Source organism: Triticum urartu, chromosome 7, assembly GCF_003073215.2.
Source record: "Triticum urartu cultivar G1812 chromosome 7, Tu2.1, whole genome shotgun sequence".
In the NCBI taxonomy this organism is placed as follows: Eukaryota; Viridiplantae; Streptophyta; class Magnoliopsida; order Poales; family Poaceae; genus Triticum; species Triticum urartu.
Window position 1 is genome coordinate 362,601,915 of NC_053028.1, and position 23,384 is coordinate 362,625,298.

Sequence of the window (23,384 nt, forward strand, 5' to 3'; positions counted from 1 at the left end):
AACTTTTTAATAATCTTATTAACACTGATCATTGCCAGGACGACATATGGGCCAGTCAGGCCGTGGAAGAAGAGGTAACTATTTCCTTCGACTCAGCCCATTTGCCAAGACAGAAACTTCGAGTCGTAACCCGGAAAGTAAGGTTTTCACACCCTTTGGCTTATCTGGATCCTCATTTTCTTTTGAAAAAGCAGCAACATGAGAGATGCCGTCAGACCTGGAATGACGATGAACCGCCTGCTGTTCTTCAACAGACTCCTCAAAAACGCCAGAATGAGGTTTATTTCTTGTCTTTGACTTTCTGTTAATGGATCATCTCCCTTGCATTACTTACTTTGTTTTATCTTTGCAGGAGGTGTCTCGCTCTTCTAGCGACTCATCTCAGACCCAATTTCCGGCTTTCAAGACCACCCCTGGGTAAGAAAGAACCCTTTTTTCTCTGTGTTTTTCAAATTGTATCTTTATATTGATAGTGTCATAACATTTCTTTTAGTGGTCAAGCTAAGTCCAAGAAGGCCAAGGTGGCTAAACCAGTGGAAGACCCGCCAGTCCTGGCGCCTGAACCGGCCATGCCACTTTCTACCCCTCCTACTGAAACTCCAGAGGACCCGGCCGCCAATGTTGAATTAAATCCTCCTGAGCCGTCAGCCGACAATGCCACCGTTAACCCTTCTGCCACTGGACCATCCAGCTCGGCTAACCCGCCATCACTGTCTGCTCAAGACGTTCTGATCACTGGGAGCCGCTTCATTGAGCCGGGGAATCCCACTGTGCTGGCTCGTCACATGGCGAAACAAGGGCATTGGAGAGACAGAAAGTGTGTTTTGATATTTCGCATTATGGCCATCTGAATGCCAACGATATATTATCCGGCTATCTCAGCCATGTGCACTCCATCCGCGACTCAGAGATCGAAATGGTCAAGCAGTTGCAGCTAAAGTATGAGGTATGTTCTTCCGGCTTACTTATATTCTGCCAGCCCCCAAGTCTTCAAATTATGAGAAAAACGGAATGATCTGTAGACTTTATGATATAGGCTAAGACTGTACCTTTAGATTTTCCTGAAATCCAATAAAATTTGAACAAAGCTTCATCTATAGTCCCCAAGGGCCAGTTCATTTAACCATAAATGAACCGGTACTTTGAATTTCGTAAATGTCTTGTACCGAATCCAACAAATGCTGTAGTCCGGCTTACCCTTGAGATACTTGCTGAATATCATACACATTCTGCTGCTACCACAAAGCAGATGGATGAAGAAATTGAAGTGGAAGTTGATGCTTCACTTCATCAAGTATCATCACGGAAGCCTTCTCAAGCTCCCGTGATTGAAGAAAATACCGTTGCTTCATTTGTAAGTAGTGAAGAAACTCAAGAGGATTGTAGCAATCCGACCTCAGATGGTCAAATCTCCGTGTTCACTGTCATCCCTGGATCTGTAATGCTGACACACACAGTACTTCGAAGGATTTATAACAAAGTAGAAATCACACACTTATTACATCGAATGTCTCAAAAGAGAACTTATTATAATAAATATGGCTTAAGGCCATCTAAGCAGGATAACAGTGGAAGGCTTGGAAGATAAAGTGAGTCCATCAACTCCAAAGGCATAGCTGAGTGCACAACAAATGACCTAGCGCACCTTACTCCTCGTCTGAAAAGTCTGCAGCATGATACGTTGCAGCCCGAAAACGGGTCAGGACATGGAATATGCTGGCAATATAACACAGTAGAGCAATGAACAGGTAAATGCTATCACTACATGCATATTTGGCTGGTGGAGGCTCTACGGTTACATTGTTTTGCGAAAAGACATTTTTTCCCTACTACAAAGGAATATATTTTATTTAACTATCATGGTAGTTGAAACATTGAGAATGGTACCCCCATCTCAATCCCAATTAAAAAGGTAATCATTAACAACCCAACAAATTAATTTAGAGTGATGAGATCAAATCAATAATTCAGGTACCAGATACTCAAATTGTCCATAACCGGGGACACGGCTAACCATGATTAGTTTGTACACTCTGCAGAGGTTTGCGCACTTTTCCCCACAAGAGTCGATCTCCTCCGTTGGATTTCTTGCACTACATGGTGTTTGAGAAACGGATGACCGAGACACAGTCTTTCAAAAGCATTAACTCTAACCCCGGGTAGACAGTACCAACCTACATCCCCTACATCTGCTAGCCTACCACTTGAAGAGGTCATGCAACATACTCAACTATGCCAGAGCCCATAATGGCTTGTGGCTGCACACGGAAGTTTCTATCATGAATAATCTTATTATCCCTTTGAGCCTGGGTGGCGGACCATAGGAGGATCACATGATATAACCACAGGATCTCCTAGGACAACACTGGTATAACCCCAGGTGCCCAAAACCAACAATCCACCCAGATGTGTATTAAAGTCGCCACCTTAACTTAAACCATTAATTAAAAACTCACATCTGTCATGGATACACTCAAACCCAATCCACGTCTACGAGCATAGCATAGCGATAAAAGCATAACGTAGAAGTAACTCCCAAGGGTTTGATAATAAAACAGGTAATAGGTTCTACCTCATCATCTACTTCCCAATACCCACAAGTTAATCACATCCTAATCATGCAGTGTTTTGAGGATTATAACTAATGCATAAAACTGGGTATGAAAGGGGTATGATCAATGTGTTACTTGACTTGATGACGATCCGCAAAACCTAGGGACTCGTAGTAGCACGCTTCGCACTCCCGGTGTTCTATTGCAAACAAACAATAGCATACATAAGCAATCAAGCAAAGATGCACGAGTAAAACTCAAATAAGATGATCTAACCAGAAAGTTCAACTTAAGAACACCGGTTTGCAAAAAGAATCAAATCAAACGGAGCAACGAAACTCAAACTGCGAAAGAAGCAAGGTTTGATAACTAATCTGGACTAAAGTCAAATTTTACAGTACCCAAATCTTGTTCAAGTTGGTTAAACAGAAAGAGGGTTTCAATACAAAGACCTAGGCGTTTGAATCGTCTGATTCCGATAAATGAGCGAAAAGATAAACTAAAACGAAAATCAGGGCACAAATCTCGATCGAAAATAATCACGGAAAACCCCTGGAAAAAGAAAAACTGGCGAACAGGCTAATGAACGAACGTTCGCTGTCTGCGGCTAACGGATGAACACCGTTCATTAAAACGAACGTACGGACGAACGTTCGCTATATAACTAAACCAAGAAAACCGAATCGATCTAATCAAAAAAACAACGAATCTAGGTTTTCGAAATAAAACCGAACAATTTTTAAATAAAACCGACGGCTACCTCGGCAAACGCGTCAATGGCGGCGGCAGGAACTCTGGCGGGGCGGCGGGCTACTCCGGCGACGGCGGCGGGGGGGTTGGTGCGGCGGCGGCACGGATCGGGCTAGGGTTTGGGGTTCGGTGGGGTGGGCTGGCGGCTCTTAAAGGGGATATGATCAAAGTGTGAACTTGCCTGCAATGTTGATGAAGATGATTCGCACTCATAACTCTTGATAGTTCTACTCGTCACACTCCGGTCAATCTATCGTAAGCAAGCAATAGTAACCACACATAAGCAATCACTCAAAAGATCGGGAAGAACGAAGAAGACAATTCAGAAAACGTCAAAACCAAGCAAATAACTCTGGCAACATAAAACAATTTCTAACAGTACCAAAATTATATGAATTTGGCCTCATCAGAATGTTTAGGTCAAGAGCTTCGATTTGCAAAAAGAATCAACTAAATCGGAGTTACGAAACTCAAGTTATGTTCAAAAGAAGTTTGAATATAAATCTGAACAAAATTCAAAATTTGAAAATTTCAAAAACATGTTTGGGTTGGATTACTGGATAGAGGGGATCATAACGAAGAAGTGGGCGTTGGTTTCGTTGGATTTGGACAAACGAGTAAAAAGTTATGACTATTTGAAAAATCAGGGCCAAGCTATTTTACGGAAAAAAAATAGATACGGGCTACGGTCTAATGTATAAATACGTAGACTAATTGATAATCTAATTATTTTATCGTATTAGTCTAAAAAAATAATAAACTACGAAAGTATAAGAAGAAGAAAAAAAACAAAGAGAGATATCTTTATAAGGCAGAGAAAAGACAACTTTGGAGAGAGGATACTTCCAGAAGTCGCGCCGGAGAGGAGAAATATATTTTTCTTAAATGAATTTAGTCAAACCAAAATATTGATTTAACCCGAATCGGATGATTTTCGGAGGCTCTATGGGTCTATATTTATTGGTGGAAAAGAGGCTTAGGGGTCAAAGGCTAGGCAATGTAGGACTAAACGTAGATGAAAATATACGAAATAGAGAAGAAAAGAGGCGGATGGGCCTAAAGGCCTTCGGCGCACACGCTGCGGTGCAGTTTTTTCTTTTACAAAATTCGGCCTAAGAGAAAAAAAGAAAAGGCTGGCTGGGCCTGGCCTATTTAAGAGAAAAACAATGGGGCGCCAGAAGCTATTATGCTGCGCATGTAGGCGATAAATAAATATGGGACGCACGTACAGTTTTTTTTTAAATAGAAACAGAAGGAAAACCGAATAACAAAATAAAATAAAAATTTTATATAGGCATATTATATATCAAAATTTTCAGAAAAAGATTTTCTACGACATGAACATTTTTCTGGCATTAAATAAAATACACACAAATTCTAATAATTCTAACAGTGCTTCTACTCTAATAAGATCCAACAAAAATCATTTTAAAAATACCAAAATGAAATCAAATTTATTTCTCTCCAATTTTCTGTTGTAGGGAATCATGCTACCCTATTTTCCATGTATTTTATTTTTGGAGAAAAATGATTTGAAAAAAAATCCAAATAACTCCAAATTGAAAAATAATTCCAAAAAGACTTTGAATTTGATCCTTTGAAACTCCCAACTCATATTTCATATAATTTGAAGAAGTCATTTTATCTCCTCTCATGAAAATCATTGAGTTGCATAAAGTTTCAGAATTGGAAATATTTTCCAAATGAAATTCAAATATTTTCAACACCCCTTGTCATTTAAATAAATGGAAGAAGTCATGTCATCTTCTCTCCAGGGTTTCGTGGTGAAAAGAATTTGAATTCTCGGAGATCACGAATGAAAAATGAAAGTTTGGGAAAGTCTTTTTATTCCCTCTCATTTAACTTTCAAAAAGGTTTCGAATTTCACTCAATCTCACACAATCAATCAAACAATCAATCAAATCTATCTATTTATTATAACATTCCAAAATTTAGAATTTTGGGATGTTACACTTAATCTGCTTCTTAATCTCCTCCAGATCATTTGCAGGCATCTAGTATGGTCTCTTCGATATCGGTCCGGTGCCTGGCAAGAGCTCTATCAAAAACTCAATGTCTCGATCTAGCGGCATGCCTGGTAACTCCTATGAAAATACATCTGGGTAATCCTTCACAACAGGCACTTGCTACTTGCGAACCGTGCCTCATGGGCAAGATGACTAAAACACCATTCTCCGGTACTATGGGAGAGCAACAGATTTGTTGGAAATCATACATACCGATGTATGTGGACCGATGAATATTGAGGCTCGTGGCGGATATTGTTATTTTCTCACCTTCACAGATGACTTAAGCAGATATGGGTATATCTACTTAATGAAACACAAGTCTGAAACATTTGAAAAGTTCAAAGAATTTCAGAGTGAAGTTGAAAATCATCGTAACAAGAAAATAAAATTTCTACGATCTGATCGTGGAGGAGAATATTTGAGTTACGAGTTTGGTGTACATTTGAAAAATTGTGGAATAGTTTCGCAACTCACGCCACCCGGAACACCACAGCGTAATGGTGTGTCCGAACGTCGTAATCATACTTTACTAGATATGGTACGATCTATGATGTCTCTTACTGAGTTACCGCTATCATTTTGGGGTTATGCTTTAGAGACGGCCGCATTCACGTTAAATAGGGCACCATCAAAATCCGTTGAGACGACGCCTTATGAACTATGGTTTGGCAAGAAACCAAAGTTGTCGTTTCTTAAAGTTTGGGGCTGCGATGCTTATGTGAAAAAGCTTCAACCTGATAAGCTCGAACCCAAATCGGAGAAATGTGTCTTCATAGGATATCCAAAGGAAACTATTGGATACACCTTCTATCACAGATCCGAAGGCAAGATTTTTGTTGCTAAATTCGGAAACTTTCTAGAGAAGGAGTTTCTCTCGAAAGAAGTGAGTGGGAGGAAAGTAGAACTTGACGAGGTAACTGTACCTACTCCCTTATTAGAAAGTAGAACATCACAGAAAACTGTTTCTGCGACACCTACACCAATAAGTGAGGAAGCTAATGATGATGATCATGAAACTTTAGATCAAGATACTATTGAACCTCGTAGATCAACCAGAGTGAGATCCGCACCAGAGTGGTACGAAAATCCTGTTCTGGAAGTCATGCTACTAGATCATGATGAACCTACGAACTATGAAGAAGCGATGGTGAGCCCAGATTCCGCAAAGTGGCTTGAAGCCATGAAATCTGAGATGGGATCCATGTATGAGAACAAAGTATGGACTTTGGTTGACTTGCCCGATGATCGGCAAGCAATTGAGAATAAATGGATCTTTAAGAAGAAGACTGACGCTGATGGTAATGTTACTGTCTACAAAGCTCGACTTGTCGCAAAAGGTTTTCGACAAGTTCAAGGGATTGACTACAATGAGACTTTCTCACCCGTAGCGATGCTTAAGTCTGTCCGAATCATGTTAGCAATTGCCGCATTTTATGATTATGAAATTTGGCAGATGGATGTCAAAACTGCATTCCTGAATGGATTTCTGGAAGAAGAGTTGTATATGATGCAACCGGAAGGTTTTGTCGATCCAAAGGGAGCTAACAAAGTGTGCAAGCTCCAGCGATCCATTTATGGACTGGTGCAAGCCTCTCGGAGTTGGAATAAACGCTTTGATAGTGTGATCAAAGCATTTGGTTTTATACAGACTTTCAGAGAAGCCTGTATTTACAAGAAAGTGAGTGGGAGCTCTGTAGCATTTCTAATATTATATGTGGATGACATATTACTGATTGGAAATGATATAGAATTTCCGGATAGCATAAAGGGATACTTGAATAAAAGTTTTTCAATGAAAGACCTCGGTGAAGCTGCTTACATATTAGGCATAAAGATCTATAGAGATAGATCAAGACGCTTAATTGGACTTTCACAAAGCACATACCTTGACAAAATTTTGAAGAAGTTCAAAATGGATCAAGCAAAGAAAGGGTTCTTGCCTGTGTTACAAGGTGTGAGATTGAGTAAGACTCAAAGCCCGACCACTGCAGAAGATAGAGAGAAAATGAAAGATGTTCCCTATGCTTCAGCCATAGGCTCTATCATGTACGCAATGCTGTGTACCAGACCTGATGTGTGCCTTGCTATAAGTTTAGCAGGGAGGTACCAAAGTAATCCAGGAGTGGATCACTGGACAGCGGTCAAGAACATCCTGAAATACCTGAAAAGGACTAAGGATATGTTTCTCATATATGGGGGTGACAAAGAGCTCACCGTAAGAGGTTACGTTGATGCAAGCTTTGACACTGATCCGGACGATTCTAAATCGCAAACCGGATACGTGTTTACATTAAACGGTGGAGCTGTCAGTTGGTGCAGTTCTAAACAAAGCGTCGTAGCGGGATCTACATGTGAAGCGGAGTATATAGCTGCTTTGGAAGCAGCGAACGAAGGAGTCTGGATGAAGGAGTTCATATCCGATCTAGGTGTCATACCTAGTGCATCGGGTCCAATGAAAATCTTTTGTGACAATACTGGTGCAATTGCCTTGGCAAAGGAATCCAGATTTCACAAAAGGACCAAACACATCAAGAGACGCTTCAACTCCATCCGGGATCTAGTCCAGGTGGGAGACATAGAGATTTGCAAGATACATACGGATCTGAATGTTGCAGACCCGTTGACTAAGCCTCTTCCACGAGCAAAACATGATCAGCACCAAGACTCCATGGGTGTTAGGATCATTACAGTGTAATCTAGATTATTGACTCTAGTGCAAGTGGGAGACTGAAGGAAATATGCCCTAGAGGCAATAATAAAGTTATTATTTATTTCCTTATATCATGATAAAGGTTTAGTATTCATGCTAGAATTGTATTAACCGGAAACATAATACATGTGTGAATACATAGACAAACAGAGTGTCACTAGTATGCCTCTACTAGACTAGCTCGTTAATCAAAGATGGTTATGTTTCCTAACCATGAACAAAGAGTTGTTATTTGATTAACGAGGTCACATCATTAGTTGAATGATCTGATTGACATGACCCATTCTATTATCTTAGCACCCGATCGTTTAGTATGTTGCTATTGCTTTATCCATGACTTATACATGTTCCTATGACTATGAGATTATGCAACTCCCGTTTGCCGGAGGAACACTTTGGGTACTACCAAACGTCACAACGTAACTGGGTGATTATAAAGGAGTACTACAGGTGTCTCCAATGGTAGATGTTGGGTTGGCGTATTTCGAGATTAGGATTTGTCACTCCGATCGTCGGAGAGGTATCTCTGGGCCCTCTCGGTAATGCACATCACTTAAGCCTTGCAAGCATGGCAACTAATGAGTTAGTTGCGGGATGATGTATTACGGAACGAGTAAAGAGACTTGCCGGTAACGAGATTGAACTAAGTATTGGATATTGACGATCGAATCTCGGGCAAGTAACATACCGATGACAAAGGGAACAACGTATGTTGTTATGTGGTCTGACCGATAAAGATCTTCATAGAATATGTAGGAACCAATATGGGCATCCAGGTCCCGCTATTGGTTATTGACTGGAGACGTGTCTCGGTCATGTCTACATTGTTCTCGAACCGTAGGGTCCGCACGCTTAACGTTACGATGACAGTTATTATGAGTTTATGCATTTTGATGTACCGAAGGTTGTTCGGAGTCCCGGATGTGATCACGGACATGACGAGGAGTCTCGAAATGGTCGAGACGTAAAGATTGATATATTGGAAGCCTATGTTTGGACATCGGAAGTCTTCCGGGTGAAATCGGGATTTCACCAGAATACCGGGAGGGTTACCGGAACCCCCCGGGAGCCAAATGGGCCAACATGGGCCTTGGTGGAAAGGTGAAAGGGCTGCCCCATGGGCTGCACGCCTCCCCCCCTTCTCCTAGTCCTATTAGGACTAGGGAAGGTGGCCGGCCAACCCCTCTCTCTTTCCCCACTTGGGGAGTCCTATTTGGAATAGGATTGGAGGGGAGTCCTACTCCCGGCGGGAGTAGGACTCCTCCTATGGCTGCCGCACCCCTCCCCCTTTGCCCCTTTATATACGGGGGCAGGGGGCACCTCTAGACACACAATTGATCATTGAGATCGTTCCTTAGCCGTGTGCGGTGCCCCCTGCCACCATATTCTACCTCGGTCATATTGTTGCAGTGCTTAGGCGAAGCCCTGCGTCGGTAGTACATCAAGATCGTCACCACGCCGTCGTGCTGACGGAACTCTTCCTCGACGCTTTGCTGGATCGGAGCCCGAGGATCGTCATCGAGCTGAACGTGTGCTAAGAACTCGGAGGTGCCGGAGTAACGGTGCTTGGATCGGTCGGATCGGGAAGAAGACGTACGACTACTTCCTCAACGTTGTGTCAACGCTTCCGTTGCGATCTACAAGGGTACGTAGATCATACTCTCCCCTCGTTGCTATGCATCACCATGATCTTGCGTGTGCGTAGGAAAATTTTGAAATTACTACGTTCCCCAACAAAAACATGGCTACCAATGGTTAAGGGTAACCGATCGCACCATTGATTGGCCATGTACTCTGCACCGGGTGAGCTTACTAGCAAGGGTGTCCTAAGGGCTAAGGTGGGTAACTTAAACTTGTCCACAAATCCCCTTCAAATGTATGAATGTGATGCACCAGTATCAAATAAAACAAGGGCGGTAAATGACTTAACCAAAAACTTACCGATAACTGCATCGGACTGCTCTTCAACCTCCTCCATGTTCACGTGGTTCACTTGTCCCCTGTTGAAAGGGTTGGGCTTCTTCCCAGCGCTTCCATTTCCTTCTTCAATTCCGGGCAGTCATTGGCGTAGTGCCCAGTCTTCCCGCACTTGAAACAGGTAGTGTGACTTTGATCCTTCTTGGCGGGTGTGGCTGGGTTAGAACGGTTCTGATTGCTGCCTGCTCCATTCCCGTTTCCATTCTTGGGGCCACTGTGGTTATGCAAACTCCCTCCATTGTGGGTGTGGCCTCCATGGTTATGGGTCAATCCTCCCGAGTTCGGGGTGAAACGAGGCTTCTGTTGAGCTCCTGAATTGTACTTCCCTTGTCCATACTTCCTTTTGCGGCTCTCAATGTGATGATGTTTCCCTTCAATCATAAGAGCCTTGTCTACCAGCTCCTGGTAGTTGTTAAATGTTGCCACCATCAACTGCTTGCTTATCTCATCATTCAGCCCTTCCATAAACTTCTCCTGCTTCGCGGCATCTGTGGCCACATCATCAGGGGCATAACAAGACAGCTTACTAAACTCATCTACGTACTGAGCCACAGTATGATTTCCCTGGCGCAAGTTGCGAAACTCATGCTTCTTCATGTTCATAGCTCTAGTTGAGACATGGGCGGTGCGGAAAGCTTGCTGAAATTGATCCCAAGTGATATTGGCTACAGGGAAAGTGGCTGTGTAATTCTCCCACCAGGAAGCTGCTTGTCCATCCAATTGGTGTGCGGCAAAACGCACCTTCTCAACATCTGTGCAACCTGTGGTGGTCAACTCCCTTCCAATCTTGCATAGCCAGTCATCCGCAACTATTGGCTCGGTGCTACTAGAAAACACCGGTGGTTGTAGCCTAAGAAAACGGGCTAAGTTGTCAACTGGTGGTGGTGGTGGTGGGTTGTTGTTATTGTTGTTGTTGTTGCCCTGATTCGGAACTAGTAACTGCATCAGTGTATTCTGCTGCTGGATCAACTGGGTGAGCTCCGGTGGGAAAACAAAACCGGGGTCACGTCTCAGAGGCATCTGATGGGTTTCAGAGGGGAGAGATTAGAATAGAATGAGATCTAAGGAGAAATCACTACCCATATGCACATGAGACAAACACAATCATACCATATCACTCAATCAATCAAGCAAGGGCATACAATCGATCTAACTATCGTTACAGTGCTTAGACTATACTATATACATGGGAAAACACTACTAATCATATGGTGGTCTACTAGAAGTTTTGATCGGTGGAAGACTCCATGATATCCGCTCCGGCTTCGTCTTCATAATCATCATCACTATCATCAGGTTCGGAGTCGGTGTCGTCGATGATGATATAGTCTTCAGAATGAATCTCCTTGGGTTCGTCGTCTTCTCCTCCTGGCGCGGGGTCTCCCATGAAAACTCCTAGCCTCCTTGTCATGTCGTCATTCTTCTCCACAAGTATCATCATTTCCTCCTCATATCCATCGCGTGTAGATTTAAGCTCCTCTTCTAGCTCCGTGATGCTGGTCATCGCCTTCTTCAAATCTATCATGCTTGCACACATCTGGTTCTCCTGGCGATGGATATGATGGTTTAACTCCTGGATGAATGCTGCAATGGACCTGTCCTTCCTGGTGCTGATCATCTCCCATTGCTCATCTCGGCGCCCACATATCTGGTAGATGGTGTCCTTTAGCTCCTGTTTGTAGACTTCTCCAATTCGTCCCATAGCAATGTAGGCTGTGATGCTCTTTCCTAGACTCCAGGTGGGTGCGTCAAAGGAAAACTCTATGGGTTTAGTGACTGGTGTGAACGTCCTTCCTGGTATTTGAACTTGAATCAACCAATGCTCCTCTTCTGGTAAAGTGGCGGTGTAGGTCCCGGTGAAGCTTGGTATTCCAATGTTCAGGTACCTAGTGACTTCCTTCAAGTGTCGTCGAAAGGGTGTGTCATCATCCGGTTGTGCAAACTTGTTCCTTGAATCCGCCATCCTAAGGAGTAGATAATGGAGAGCAGTCAGAAATGAGTAGAAAAGAGTGACCTATGGCTTATCTTAGTGGCCGTGTCCTACATTCAGCATGTGCTCTGATACCATTTTGTAGTGATCCGACCTCAGACGGTCAAATCTCTGTGTTCAGTGTCATCCCTGGATCGGTAACGCTGACACACACAGTACTTCAAAGGAGTTATAACAGAGTAGCAATCACACACTTATTACATCGAATGTCTCAAAAGAGAACTTACTATAATAAATATGGCTTAAGGCCATCTAAGCAGGATAACAGCGGAAGGCTTGGAAGATAAAGTGAGTCCATCAACTCTAAAGGCATAGCTGAGTGCACGACAAACGACCTAGCGCACCTTACTCCTCGTCTGAAAAGTCTGCAACATGATAGTTGCAGCCCGAAAACGGGTCAGCACATGGAATATGCTGGCAATATAACACAGTAGAGCAATGAACAGGTAAATGCTATCACTACATGCATATTTGGCTGGTGGAGGGTCTACGGTTACATTGTTTTGCGAAAAGCCAATTTTCCCTACCGCGAAGGAATATATTTTATTTAACTATCATGGTAGTTGAAACAATGAGAATGGTATCCTCATCTCAATCCCAATTAAAAAGGTAATCATTAACAACCCAGCAAATTAATTTAGAGTGATGAGATCAAATCAATAATTCAGGTACCAGATACTCAAATTGTCCATAACCGGGGACACGGCTAACCATGATTAGTTTGTACACTCTGCAGAGGTTTGCGCACTTTTCCCCACAAGAGTCAATCTCCTCCGTTGGATTTCTCGCACTACATGGTGTTTGAGAAACGGATGACCGAGACACAGTCTTTCAGAAGCATTAACTCTAACCCCAGGTAAACAGTACCAACCTACATCCCCTACATCTGCTAGCCTACCACTTGAAGAGGTCATGCAACATACTCAACTACGCCAGAGCCCGTAATGGCTTGTGGCTGCACACGGAAGTTTCTAGCATGAATAATCTTATGATCCCTTTGAGCATGGGTGGCGGACTATAGGAGGATCACACGGTATAACCCCGGGATCTCCTAGGACAACACTGGTATAACCCCAGGTGCCCAAAACCAACAATCCACCCAGATGTGTATTAAAGTTGCCACCTTAACTTAAACCATTAATTAACAACTCACATCTATCATGGATACACTCAAACCCAATCCACGTCTACAAGCATAGCATAGCGATAAAAGCATAACGTAGAAGTAACTCCCAAGGGTTTGATAATAAAACAGGTAATAGGTTCTACCTCATCATCTACTTCCCAATACCCACAAGTTAATCATATCCTAATCATGCAGTGTTTTAAGGATTGTAACTAATGCATGAAACTGGGTATGAAAGGGTTATGATCAATGTGTTACTTGCCTTGCTGACGATCCGCAAAACCTAGGGACTCGTAGTAGCACGCTTCACACTCCGGGTGTTCTATCGCAAACAAACAATAGCATACATAAGCAATCAAGCAAAGATGCACGGGTAAAACTCAAATAAGAGGATCTAACCAGAAAGTTCAACTTAAGAACTCCGGTTTGCAAAAAGAATCAAATCAAACGGAGCAACGAAACTCAAACTGTGAAAGAAACAAGGTTCGATTACTAATCTGGACTAAAGTCAAATTTTACAGTACCCAAATCTTGTTCAAGTTGGTTAAACAGAAAGAGGGTTTCGAGACCAAGATCTAGGTGTTTGAATCGCCTGCTTCCGATAAATGAGAGAAAAGATAAACTAAAACGAAAATCAGGGCAGAAATCGTGATCGAACATAATCGCGGAAAAACCCTGCAAAAAGAAAAATTGACGAACAGGCTAACGAACGAACGTTCGCTCTCTGTGGCTAACGGATGAACACCGTTCGTTAAAACGAACGTACGGACGAACGTCCGCTATTTAACTAAACCAAGAAAACCGAACCGATCTAATAAAAAAACAACGAATCTAGATTTTCGAAATAAAACCGAACGGTTTTTAAATAAAACCGGTGGCAACCTCGGCAAACACGTCGGCGGCGGCGGCAGGAACTCCGGCGGGGCGGCTCCGGCGACGGCGGCGGGGTGGTGCGGCGATGGGTGACATGAGGCGGCGGCGGATCCGGCGGCGGCGGCGCGGATCGGGCTAGGGTTTGGGGTTCGGTGGGGTGGGGTGGCTGCTCGGGGCTGCGGCTCTTAAAGGGCCGGCCGGGTCAGTGTCCCAGGCGGACACGACCCGGTAAGGCGGCTCGTTTTTTTAACAAAAATCCGACACGCAGAAAAACGATTAAAAGATATACTAAACGGTCTTCAAAAATCCTGAAATAAATCTTCCCCGTCCTCTAAAAATATAGCGGACAAAGCGAACATTTATTTGGGCCTCTAATGCAATTTTGAAAAACACATTTTTTTTCTTAATTCAAATAAAATTGCAATAAAATCGAAATAAAAATTATTTATTTGATTTTAATATTTTTCCTACAATATTTCATTTATTTTGGAGAAGTCATATTATCTCCTCTCATATATTTTAATATGAAATATTTTCGGAGAGAAAAATTAATTAAAACAAAAGTGATCCTTCTTTCAATATTTGACAAAATTCAAATATGAAAATCGTGAAATCCCCAACTCTCTTCATGGGTCCTTGAGTTGCTTAGAATTTCAAGGATCACAAAAACGAAATATGCAATAAAATATGATATGCATGAATGACCTACGTATAACATTCCAAATTGAAAATTTGGGATGTTACAAGGATGTGGATATTGACGGAGCTATAATGCCCATGCTCCATGATGACTATTTGGACGCAGATCATCCCAATTCCCCTGTCACCACACCTCTGACGCAAGTACCTCAGTCGCCTGCGTGCTCTGAAGAAATTCATATTGGCTCTGAAGAAAGGCAACCTTCTCTTCAAACCATTAATGAAGAAATTCCGGTTGCAATAGCTGATGAGACTGCATAAGATGACCTGATGGTGGATGTCGTCAATGCATCCCCTCACGCACGATGAATCAATTCCTTCAGCAGATACATGTACTATTCCAACTGCCACTGCCAAGGAAGTTGCAAAGTCACTTGTAGTTACTAACCCACAAGACTCAACTAGATCTCCTAGACTAGTATTTGATGTCAGGCCGAAGAAAAGAAATCTTCAACCATTTCCGGTCATGCCAAAGATTGACATAAGCCTCAGACGACCACAATTTGATAGAGCCAAATTCTGTGAAGAAAAGAACTTATTTATCGGCGAGTCACCATATGACTCAGCCAAGATCATGCGTCTGCGCTTCTGGACAAAGACACAAATGAACTACCATGCTTCATTGTTGTTTGATAAGAACAAGATCTTCCCACATCGCCATATTCCTCATGTGGACATGGAATCCATTCCATGTTTTCGCCCAGTGTTGTCTGTTCTTCATGATGCCAGGTTGTTTAGCTTCTGCTCTGACGTTTGCTATTGGAATGAACTTCTTCATGCTCTTCCAGTAGATCCACCCCTTGAAGAAGCTAAAAAGATCTATGAAGAACCTGAGCTGCCACATCATTTGATGCAAGTGTTGATGAAGCTATTGGCTGAAGGAGAAGATCCAAGGACTACCTTCTTGGTGAAGGATTTGCTATATGTGCATCGCACAAGGCATGTATTGTAAGACATATTGCAGTCAATCAATCTCAAGATGCGTTCTTCGATGATTTCTTCTCGCGATCTGATCTCCTTGTGTGAGTGGTCCGGTAAGGTATGGGGTGAGGCATGAGCCTTGCAGCCCCAAGTATTTGGTGAAGGGATCAACAGAAGCCTTTGACACAACGTTTTGTATGTGTAAAATAAAATTGCATTGCGGAGTTTCTATTGTCTCGTCCGCGATCTTCATCCCTGTAGGTACCTAGGATCATGGAGATCGAGCACCAGAGAGGCTAGTAGCAAGGGGACCATGAAGTGTTATACCGAACACCGGTGACAGTAAGGTGCAGTAGGGTAACATGGATAATATCCTTGGGGATTCATGAGGTCTAGTCATTGAACACCCAAAGCTTTTGTATGATATTATTATCTTAATTATCGGGAAACCCCGCGAGTTGAATATGGCCTTCAGTAGAACAACTAATTCTTGATACAAGACTCGTGCCGATCAGGATGTTATTTGGACACATCCCCCATTCCAAACGAAGCAAGGATCTCTTGATGGATGGCTTCCCGAGCACAAACTAATATCGTTTTTTATCCCAACAACAATACATGGTTGTAAGCATTAAGACCTCATCCCGTACCTTCTTTTTATTGTAAATGTTTGAATCACTATTTGCTTGCTGATCCGGTAAAAAGCTGGATTTGACACTTTAGCAAAAGCTTGCTAGAGACCATCGCTTCAAGGGAATCTTTCTCTCGTGGGTTTGATAGCCCATGGTCACCTCTAGGGAAATATGTGCGGGATACTCTTTTTAGTTCCATTTCTGGGTCAACAAAAAAGATATGTCAGCTGCGCTGACCAAGGTCTGCAATTGGCTGCCATCAGCAACCTCAAAGACGAAGCAATGGAGACCCTCCGCTCAACTCTTCGAGTCGCCCGGAGGCTCGGAGGCTACTGATGGGGAGATGAACCTCGGGTAGGCTCAAGGAGACAAGAAACCATTTCAAAAAGTTTCCAGGGGAGCAACCCCTGTCATGCTGCAGCCTGGCCGGCTGGTGCCCGTCCGGTTGGAACCCGTCCGGCTGGAACCCGTCCGGCTGCAGCCCGGCAAAGTCAACCTCAGGCATATCATCGGACCTGCGGGGATGAGACGACCATGCTCTACAGCGGAGCACTGTTGATGAGCAGCAGACATTGTTCATAAGTCATATCTCACATCAAAAAGTGTAGTTAGGCCGTGTGGGCCACCTCTTGTTCCAGCGGGGTAGCCAATCCTGACTATTCAGGATACCTTGGCGGCTACCACTTCAGTCAGTTTCCCATCTCGGTAACAGGGCATCACACAAAAGTAATTCCTCCACAACCCGAAGTGTGGCGCGCATCCGAGGTACATTTTGCAAAGGGCGATGAACCCTGCGATGTGTAGGATCCAACTGGGGGTCAGGTGGTGGAGTTGGATCCCATAGAACTCAAGCAAGCCCGGGAGGAACGTATGCATATCAAATCACATGACACGAAGGAGGAAAGAAACAAAGCATACCCGCTCATCCCCGTGAGGGATGGGATGGCTGTCGGCATGCATCTACTCGTCTACGGATATTAAGCCCGGGTGGGTGGAGGCCGAATCTGGATCCAACAGGTAGCCCTGGGTGGAAAGCCAATTTAGTTGAAGACACAAGAAGGAGCAGCTTCCCCAGTTTCCCTTGAGGGGACCATGGGGGCTCCTAGAAGAGCCCGTGTCATTCGCCATTACTGGAGCTCTTGAAGCTAGACTTTGGAGGTTGGCGCTGAACCGTGAGAGGGGAAGGCCAATATGCGCTTGGTCGTGCTTTGGGCCAGGTACCTGTTAAATAAGGCGAGAAAAAGCGATGCTTCAACGTCTGGCTGTAAAAGCGTCTCGATTCCCCAAACTACACAACACTCAAGACAACATGCGATGGGACCAGGGCCAAAGAGAACTCATATGTTCAAAGCAAAGACTTCAAAGTCGAATTCAAATCATGAATAGGAACTCGCCTGTCGAGCCGAAGGCTCCTAGCCGAAGTTGTGCGTCCATAGAAGACTGTCGTCCTCGGCATCAAAGGCCAATTCTGGGGCTACTGATGTGTCCTGGACTAGGGGGTCCCAGCCTAGCCGGTCTAGTCCATGGGACGGATTGAACCTCTGTTGATGAGGAAGGACTCCGAAGGCTTCTAACTTGTGGTGTAAGCGTATCAGGCTTCACCGAGGACTTGGCGTGTACTCCAAGTATATCTATTAGGATCGACATGTAACCCCTACATGGCAACCGACCATTTGTAACCTTAGATACCCCTGGTGCCTATATAAACCGGAAGATTTAGTCCATAGAGACACATTGATCATCATCACCATTACCCTTAGGGTTAGTCCACAACTTACGATCTCGAGGTAGATCAACTCTATACTTTGATACACCCACAATATAAGCAAGAGAAAGACGTAGGGTTTTACCTCCTCAAAGAGGGCCCGAACCTGGGTAAAAACACCTTGTACCCTGTCTCTTGTTACCCATCGATCCGATCTATTAGCTCGGCCCCCCTACCTGAGGTCTGCCAGTTTTGACACCGACGATGGGTTACCTCTTTAGATGTTCTCTCTTTCCTAGCCTATGATCAACATAGTTGTAGTGTGTCGCCACATGTGCGAGCTTGCACCTGCTTCACCACTTATCCCTTTCATACCTATTGCTTAGTTTGTCTAGTCACCCTGTGTAATAAGACCTGCGGAGTATGTCATGCACTCACCTTGCTTAAACCATCCTTGCAACTTATTTAGAACAAGTATGGTGATGGATGACATTAGCTTGGTTGCCTTCAGACAATGGTTTAGGCAGAGATATGGACATCATTTGCTTTACTTTAAGTCTTATTAAGGTAATTGTTGTTCCTTAACTGTCTATAGTTTTATTGGCTTAGGTTGCATGAGCTCTTTCTTGGTTGAGAGACCCTTGTTGTATCTATTCATTATTTGACTTTTTGAAGTTGTTGTTGTTTTTGAAGAATATTTGTAATATGTGTGATACCGACCATCCTGTCACAGAGTGTGCACATTTCCAACACTTACACTTTGTGAAGGTGGTATCTTAGGATCAGTATTATGCGGAGGCTAGTGAAGTTGCTAGATCCGCATAGTGTCAGCCCCGAGGCCTACAAGTTGGCATTAGATCCCAGGTTACGGAACCTTAGCTGCTTTGTTATGAATGGTTAACAGAGCAATGGGGTTTGCATATGCATGTAGGACAACCAAGCTGGCGAACTCGACTTCGGACCGTTAGCTCTCAGGGTATGGGTACATGGACAAACTTCATGAATAGAAAATCTAAACGATAGAAAAATCAAACAATTCTAAAATTTTAGGTCAACAAACCTGGTCGATTGTTGTACCCACATGTGAAGTTTGTCGAAGAAAACAAATCATATCTCCAAATTGCTTTGAACATTAGGTTTTTATAGCATCATTTTTGTCCTTTTTTACCCAAAATATCATTGATATTATTTCTCCATGAAACTTTACACGTGAGTAGAACACTTGACTATGTATATAAAAATATCCAGAACTATTTGATATTCTACCATTTTCTTTGATTTAATATTCATAAAGGATGCGCGTGTGATGAGAATTAGACGTATCAAATATTGTACCACTTGGTCTTGCATCTCTGGGTGGCAATGCGATTAGGGTTTCCCTGTCTTCGGTTTGCCACACCTGGTGGCTTTAGGGCCATGCAGGTGTAGTGGACCCTGCCTTTGCTGACGGGAGGGCTCGAACTCCGTTTTTAGTTACAATTTTCAGTTCGATTATAGGGTTTGTGCCCTTACCAGGGAAGCGAGGCAGCACCATCTTACGGATAATGGAATACGGTCCTTTCCGCCTAGCCGCCATCTCGACGGTGCATTAAGCGTCGTTAGAGGCCATGTGGAGGCACGCTCGGTGATTTTCACGGGGTTGATCTTTGGTGAATCTGTTTGGATATAGTCTTCCGTTTGTGTAGTGTCATGTTGGATTCTTCCGATTTAAGCTTATCTTTATCTGCTATGGTTGCTATTTTGGTGCGTTGGCCCTCTGGGTTTTTAGCGGACAGCTTTCGACTGTTTACTACAATAAGATTTTATCGGCTATAGCGAGGAAGGGGCGATGACACGACAAGGTTTCGTCTTGCTTTAGTGTTTGTAGTCGTTATTAGTTCATCTACTTATACACATCACAGGTACTATTTGTTTTGATTTTATTAGTCCCGTTGTATTTTAAGTCAATTTTTGACCTTTGATTTAATTATCAAAAAATAAGTTATATACTAGGACATTTTTATAAATACCAGTACAAAATTAGTATAATTGAAAACCTCTTTTGAATATGAATCCAACAATATACGTTTTTTTCATCTACTGTCAAAATTTGGCACAAAATAAGAAGAAGGCCAATAAATCTAGACGAAGGTAGTAGTAGATTGTAAGTTTTTTTTTTAGAAAAAATTAGAGAGCGTGTATCCGGTTCCAAAATTCGGCTTCCCCACGCACCTTATAATAACGAGAAAGCCCTTCTTCTTATCTCCTCCAGCTTTCTCAATCTAGTGTCCATCAGCGTGTCCTCCCATCTCCACTTTTTTCCCCTCTAAAACCCCAACGCCCTCCTCCAATCCCCCTATCCTCACAGCAAATGGTGGTGGTGGTGGTGGTGGGTACACGCGGAGGAGAGACCTCGTCCCTGTGATGCCCTGCCATGGCTGCCCGCGCGCTGGTCGCACCCCCTTTGCCTCCAACTCCCCCTCTGGGTACCATGCGGGCAACCCCGCGCGTCGCCGCCGGTCTCAGCTCAGCGCTGACCGGCCACCGGGGAAGGTCCCTTCCTGGATTTCATCCTCATTTGGTTGTGTGGATATCCTGCTGATACCGAATCTTTTTTGTGTGGTTTTGCTTAGTGACTTGCTTCTCGCACATTATTAAAGTAACAGTTCAGAGTTCATGTATTTATCGTGAAATCATCGTGAGTGAATTCTTGGATTAGTCTTATGTTTGCTAAATAATAATAATAATAATATGGAAGGCAGTAAGAAGAGTTCCTGGATTGTTTCTGATTCTAGTGGGCAGTAGAACAGTATCTTTGCCTGCTTAGATGAACGGAGCTTCAATTTCCCTTGTGCCACTTGATCCCGTGGTTGATTGGCAACTCATATTTATTCAGGCACACTTTGTGTTCAGTGCAATTGACAGAATCCCCCAGTGGCAATCTTCAGGTGGAAGCAAACTCGTCTCATTCCCCAACTCAACTGATGTCTACAGGACATGGTAATTTCTTTAGCTTAGGTTGAATGCCTTCATATCTTTTAGGTACCATGTGATAAAACATGAGAAAATATGGATACGTTACTTGGCACTTCTATGGACAGTCAGTCAATTTTTGTATGTTAGTCTGTAACTTTGGTATTTTATTGTTTGGTTATCTGAATTTACAATCTGTTGTGCTAATACAAAGTTGTACATTAATTATGATTTCTAGGTAATATTAGTCTAGGTTCACATTTATTCCGTATCCTTTATGACTGTGATTGAGTGTATGCAAATGTGAATTCACCATCATTTTTAATCATTACTATATCAATACAGAATTTCTCCTTTGCCTTCAAATTAGAAAATTTGATATATTTTGTCACATAAAGGCTAACTCTGCATTCATATTCGTTTAGTTCAAATCTGAACTAAAACCATGACAAGAATTATGGAACAGAGGGAGTATGTTTTCTGGTATATACTGTGTCAATACTTAAGTAAATACAATATGAAATCAAAATATGGTTCGGTTTCTTTATATACCATATTATTTTGGTACATACCAAACTAACCAAAATTGACGTGAATTTAGAAATGAGGTAACAACCTTTTAGTTTTCTTTGTATATTTCAATGCATAAATATTGGATATCGATAATTTTGAAACCATGTGATGTCATTGTCTGGCTCTGTACGAGCAGTGGGGGAAGGTTAAGAACACCAAAACAACAAGAAAAATTATCCAGAAGTTCTAATCTGTACAAGCAAAGCCAAATAGGCAATAGCCAACATCAATCGAGAATGTTTGTGTAGCACCAGTAGACTGGTTGATTTTTCTGTTTCAGTAAAGCTGTTCATTTTTGTTTTAGTGTTAATATTAAGGTTAAAAGCATGTGCACCTAAAATACTTCATCACATTGTGGATATTTTGAAGTTTATGTCATCCCCAGTTGGTTTCTTACAGATGACTCAGCCATAACATGTAAAGGATTCTGTACGATATCATGGAGCGTTAAAGCAGATGTTATGGATGGTTACATTATCTTCATAACAGGTGATCCAGTTACCCTGGGTTGTTGGGAACCTGATATGGCTGTTCAGTTGAATCCTTCTGTTAAAAGTAGCAATAAATGGACGGCTGTAATCAAGGTAACTCTTCCAACCGAAATAACTTTGTGCCAAACTAGTCAAGTGAGATGGTACATCCTTGGACAGTTTCCTAAACTTGCTATAATATCATCTAAGCAAGTTAATAACGAGCAAGTTATATTCAATAAGGCATGCTGTGGTTGGTCTGGTCAAGGTAAACTAGAAAACAAACTGGACCGGCGCAAACTAAGTGACTTTAGCATTCTGGAAGAGATCTTGCTTAGTAAATAAAATATGCCTATTTATGGATGTGTTCTACCTTTTCTGTGTAAAAGTGATGCATATGCTTGAAACATATGATGGTTTCCAAGGGAACAACTAAAACATTTAGTTACGCTTTTTCAGCCTATTACAACAATTAGATTATATCCTGTTGTTCATTTCAAGTGTTTTGCCCACTCAAATGTTTTATTTTGTTCCAGTTCCTTTCATTTCCTTTATGGTTTGGCATCGAGACCATATTATTCTTTTCTTCAGTGGCTAATAAAATGTGCTACTCCTGGGCTATTACATCGACCAACCAATCAACCATGTCTCGTGGCATGTTTTATGACTAAAACAAAACTAGCTTTATAACTACCTAGTTATGGAGGAGAGTTTGATAGATCCCAAGTCGATTGACATCCTGAGTACATGCGAAGATCTCAAGTCTAGGACACGACATATAAGTTGTATTTGAGACTAACAAATTACAATATCTTGACGCGTCTTGAAGTGGATATGTTTGACTCGGTGATCCCCATCCGCGAGTTCATACTATCGGGCAGCATGTCTATGCCCATGGCTTGCGAAACATAGTCATTAACCGAATCATATACCAGTCAAAGGATATGTGTTTGTATAACCTTATCAACCAGGGAACATTAGAATAATTATCATACAATATATAGTCTAACAAACAAGTCACATAATTATCGATACATACCAGTGATGATGTGCAAGGACAATACAAATAAGTCATGAATACATAGGGAAATAACATCATCACATGATTGCCTCTAGGCCATATTTCCAACAGTCCCCCACTTGCACCAGAGTCGATCATTTAGGCATCATATGCCCATGGCCCTTGTGTGCGCCTGATGCTTTGGCTGCGGGAGAGGCTTCTTCGGTGGATCACCAATATTTAGATCCGTGTGTACTTTGCATATCTTTACATCACCTCTCTCAACAATCTCTCATATGAGATGATATCGCCTGAGTATGTGTTTGTGTTTCTAGTGATGCCTTGGTTCCTTGGCTTGTGCGATAGCTCACAATAGGAATCGAAAGAATTGGACGCGCCCTGAACCACATGGAGTGCATAAATG

The 23,384-nt window shown here is 42.6% G+C and overlaps 1 protein-coding gene across 5 annotated transcripts in view; it reads left to right on the forward strand.

The window, feature by feature from the left end:
• The first annotated feature begins 20,203 nt into the window (after window positions 1–20,203).
• LOC125522016 (ribonuclease E/G-like protein, chloroplastic) overlaps window positions 20,204–23,384 on the forward strand; it is a 30,061-nt gene continuing 26,880 nt past the window's right edge. For 3 of the 5 annotated variants that reach the window (XM_048687075.1, XM_048687076.1, XM_048687077.1), the window contains exons 1-3: window positions 20,204–20,497; window positions 20,841–20,944; window positions 21,890–22,074. In XM_048687075.1, coding sequence (XP_048543032.1) covers window positions 20,379–20,497; window positions 20,841–20,944; window positions 21,890–22,074 — 408 coding nt within the window. In that variant the 5' untranslated portion in view covers window positions 20,204–20,378. Of the gene's footprint in view, window positions 20,498–20,839; window positions 20,945–21,889; window positions 22,075–23,384 lie in introns of those variants that run through there. The other 2 variants (XM_048687078.1, XM_048687081.1) reach the window with 1 other exon arrangement.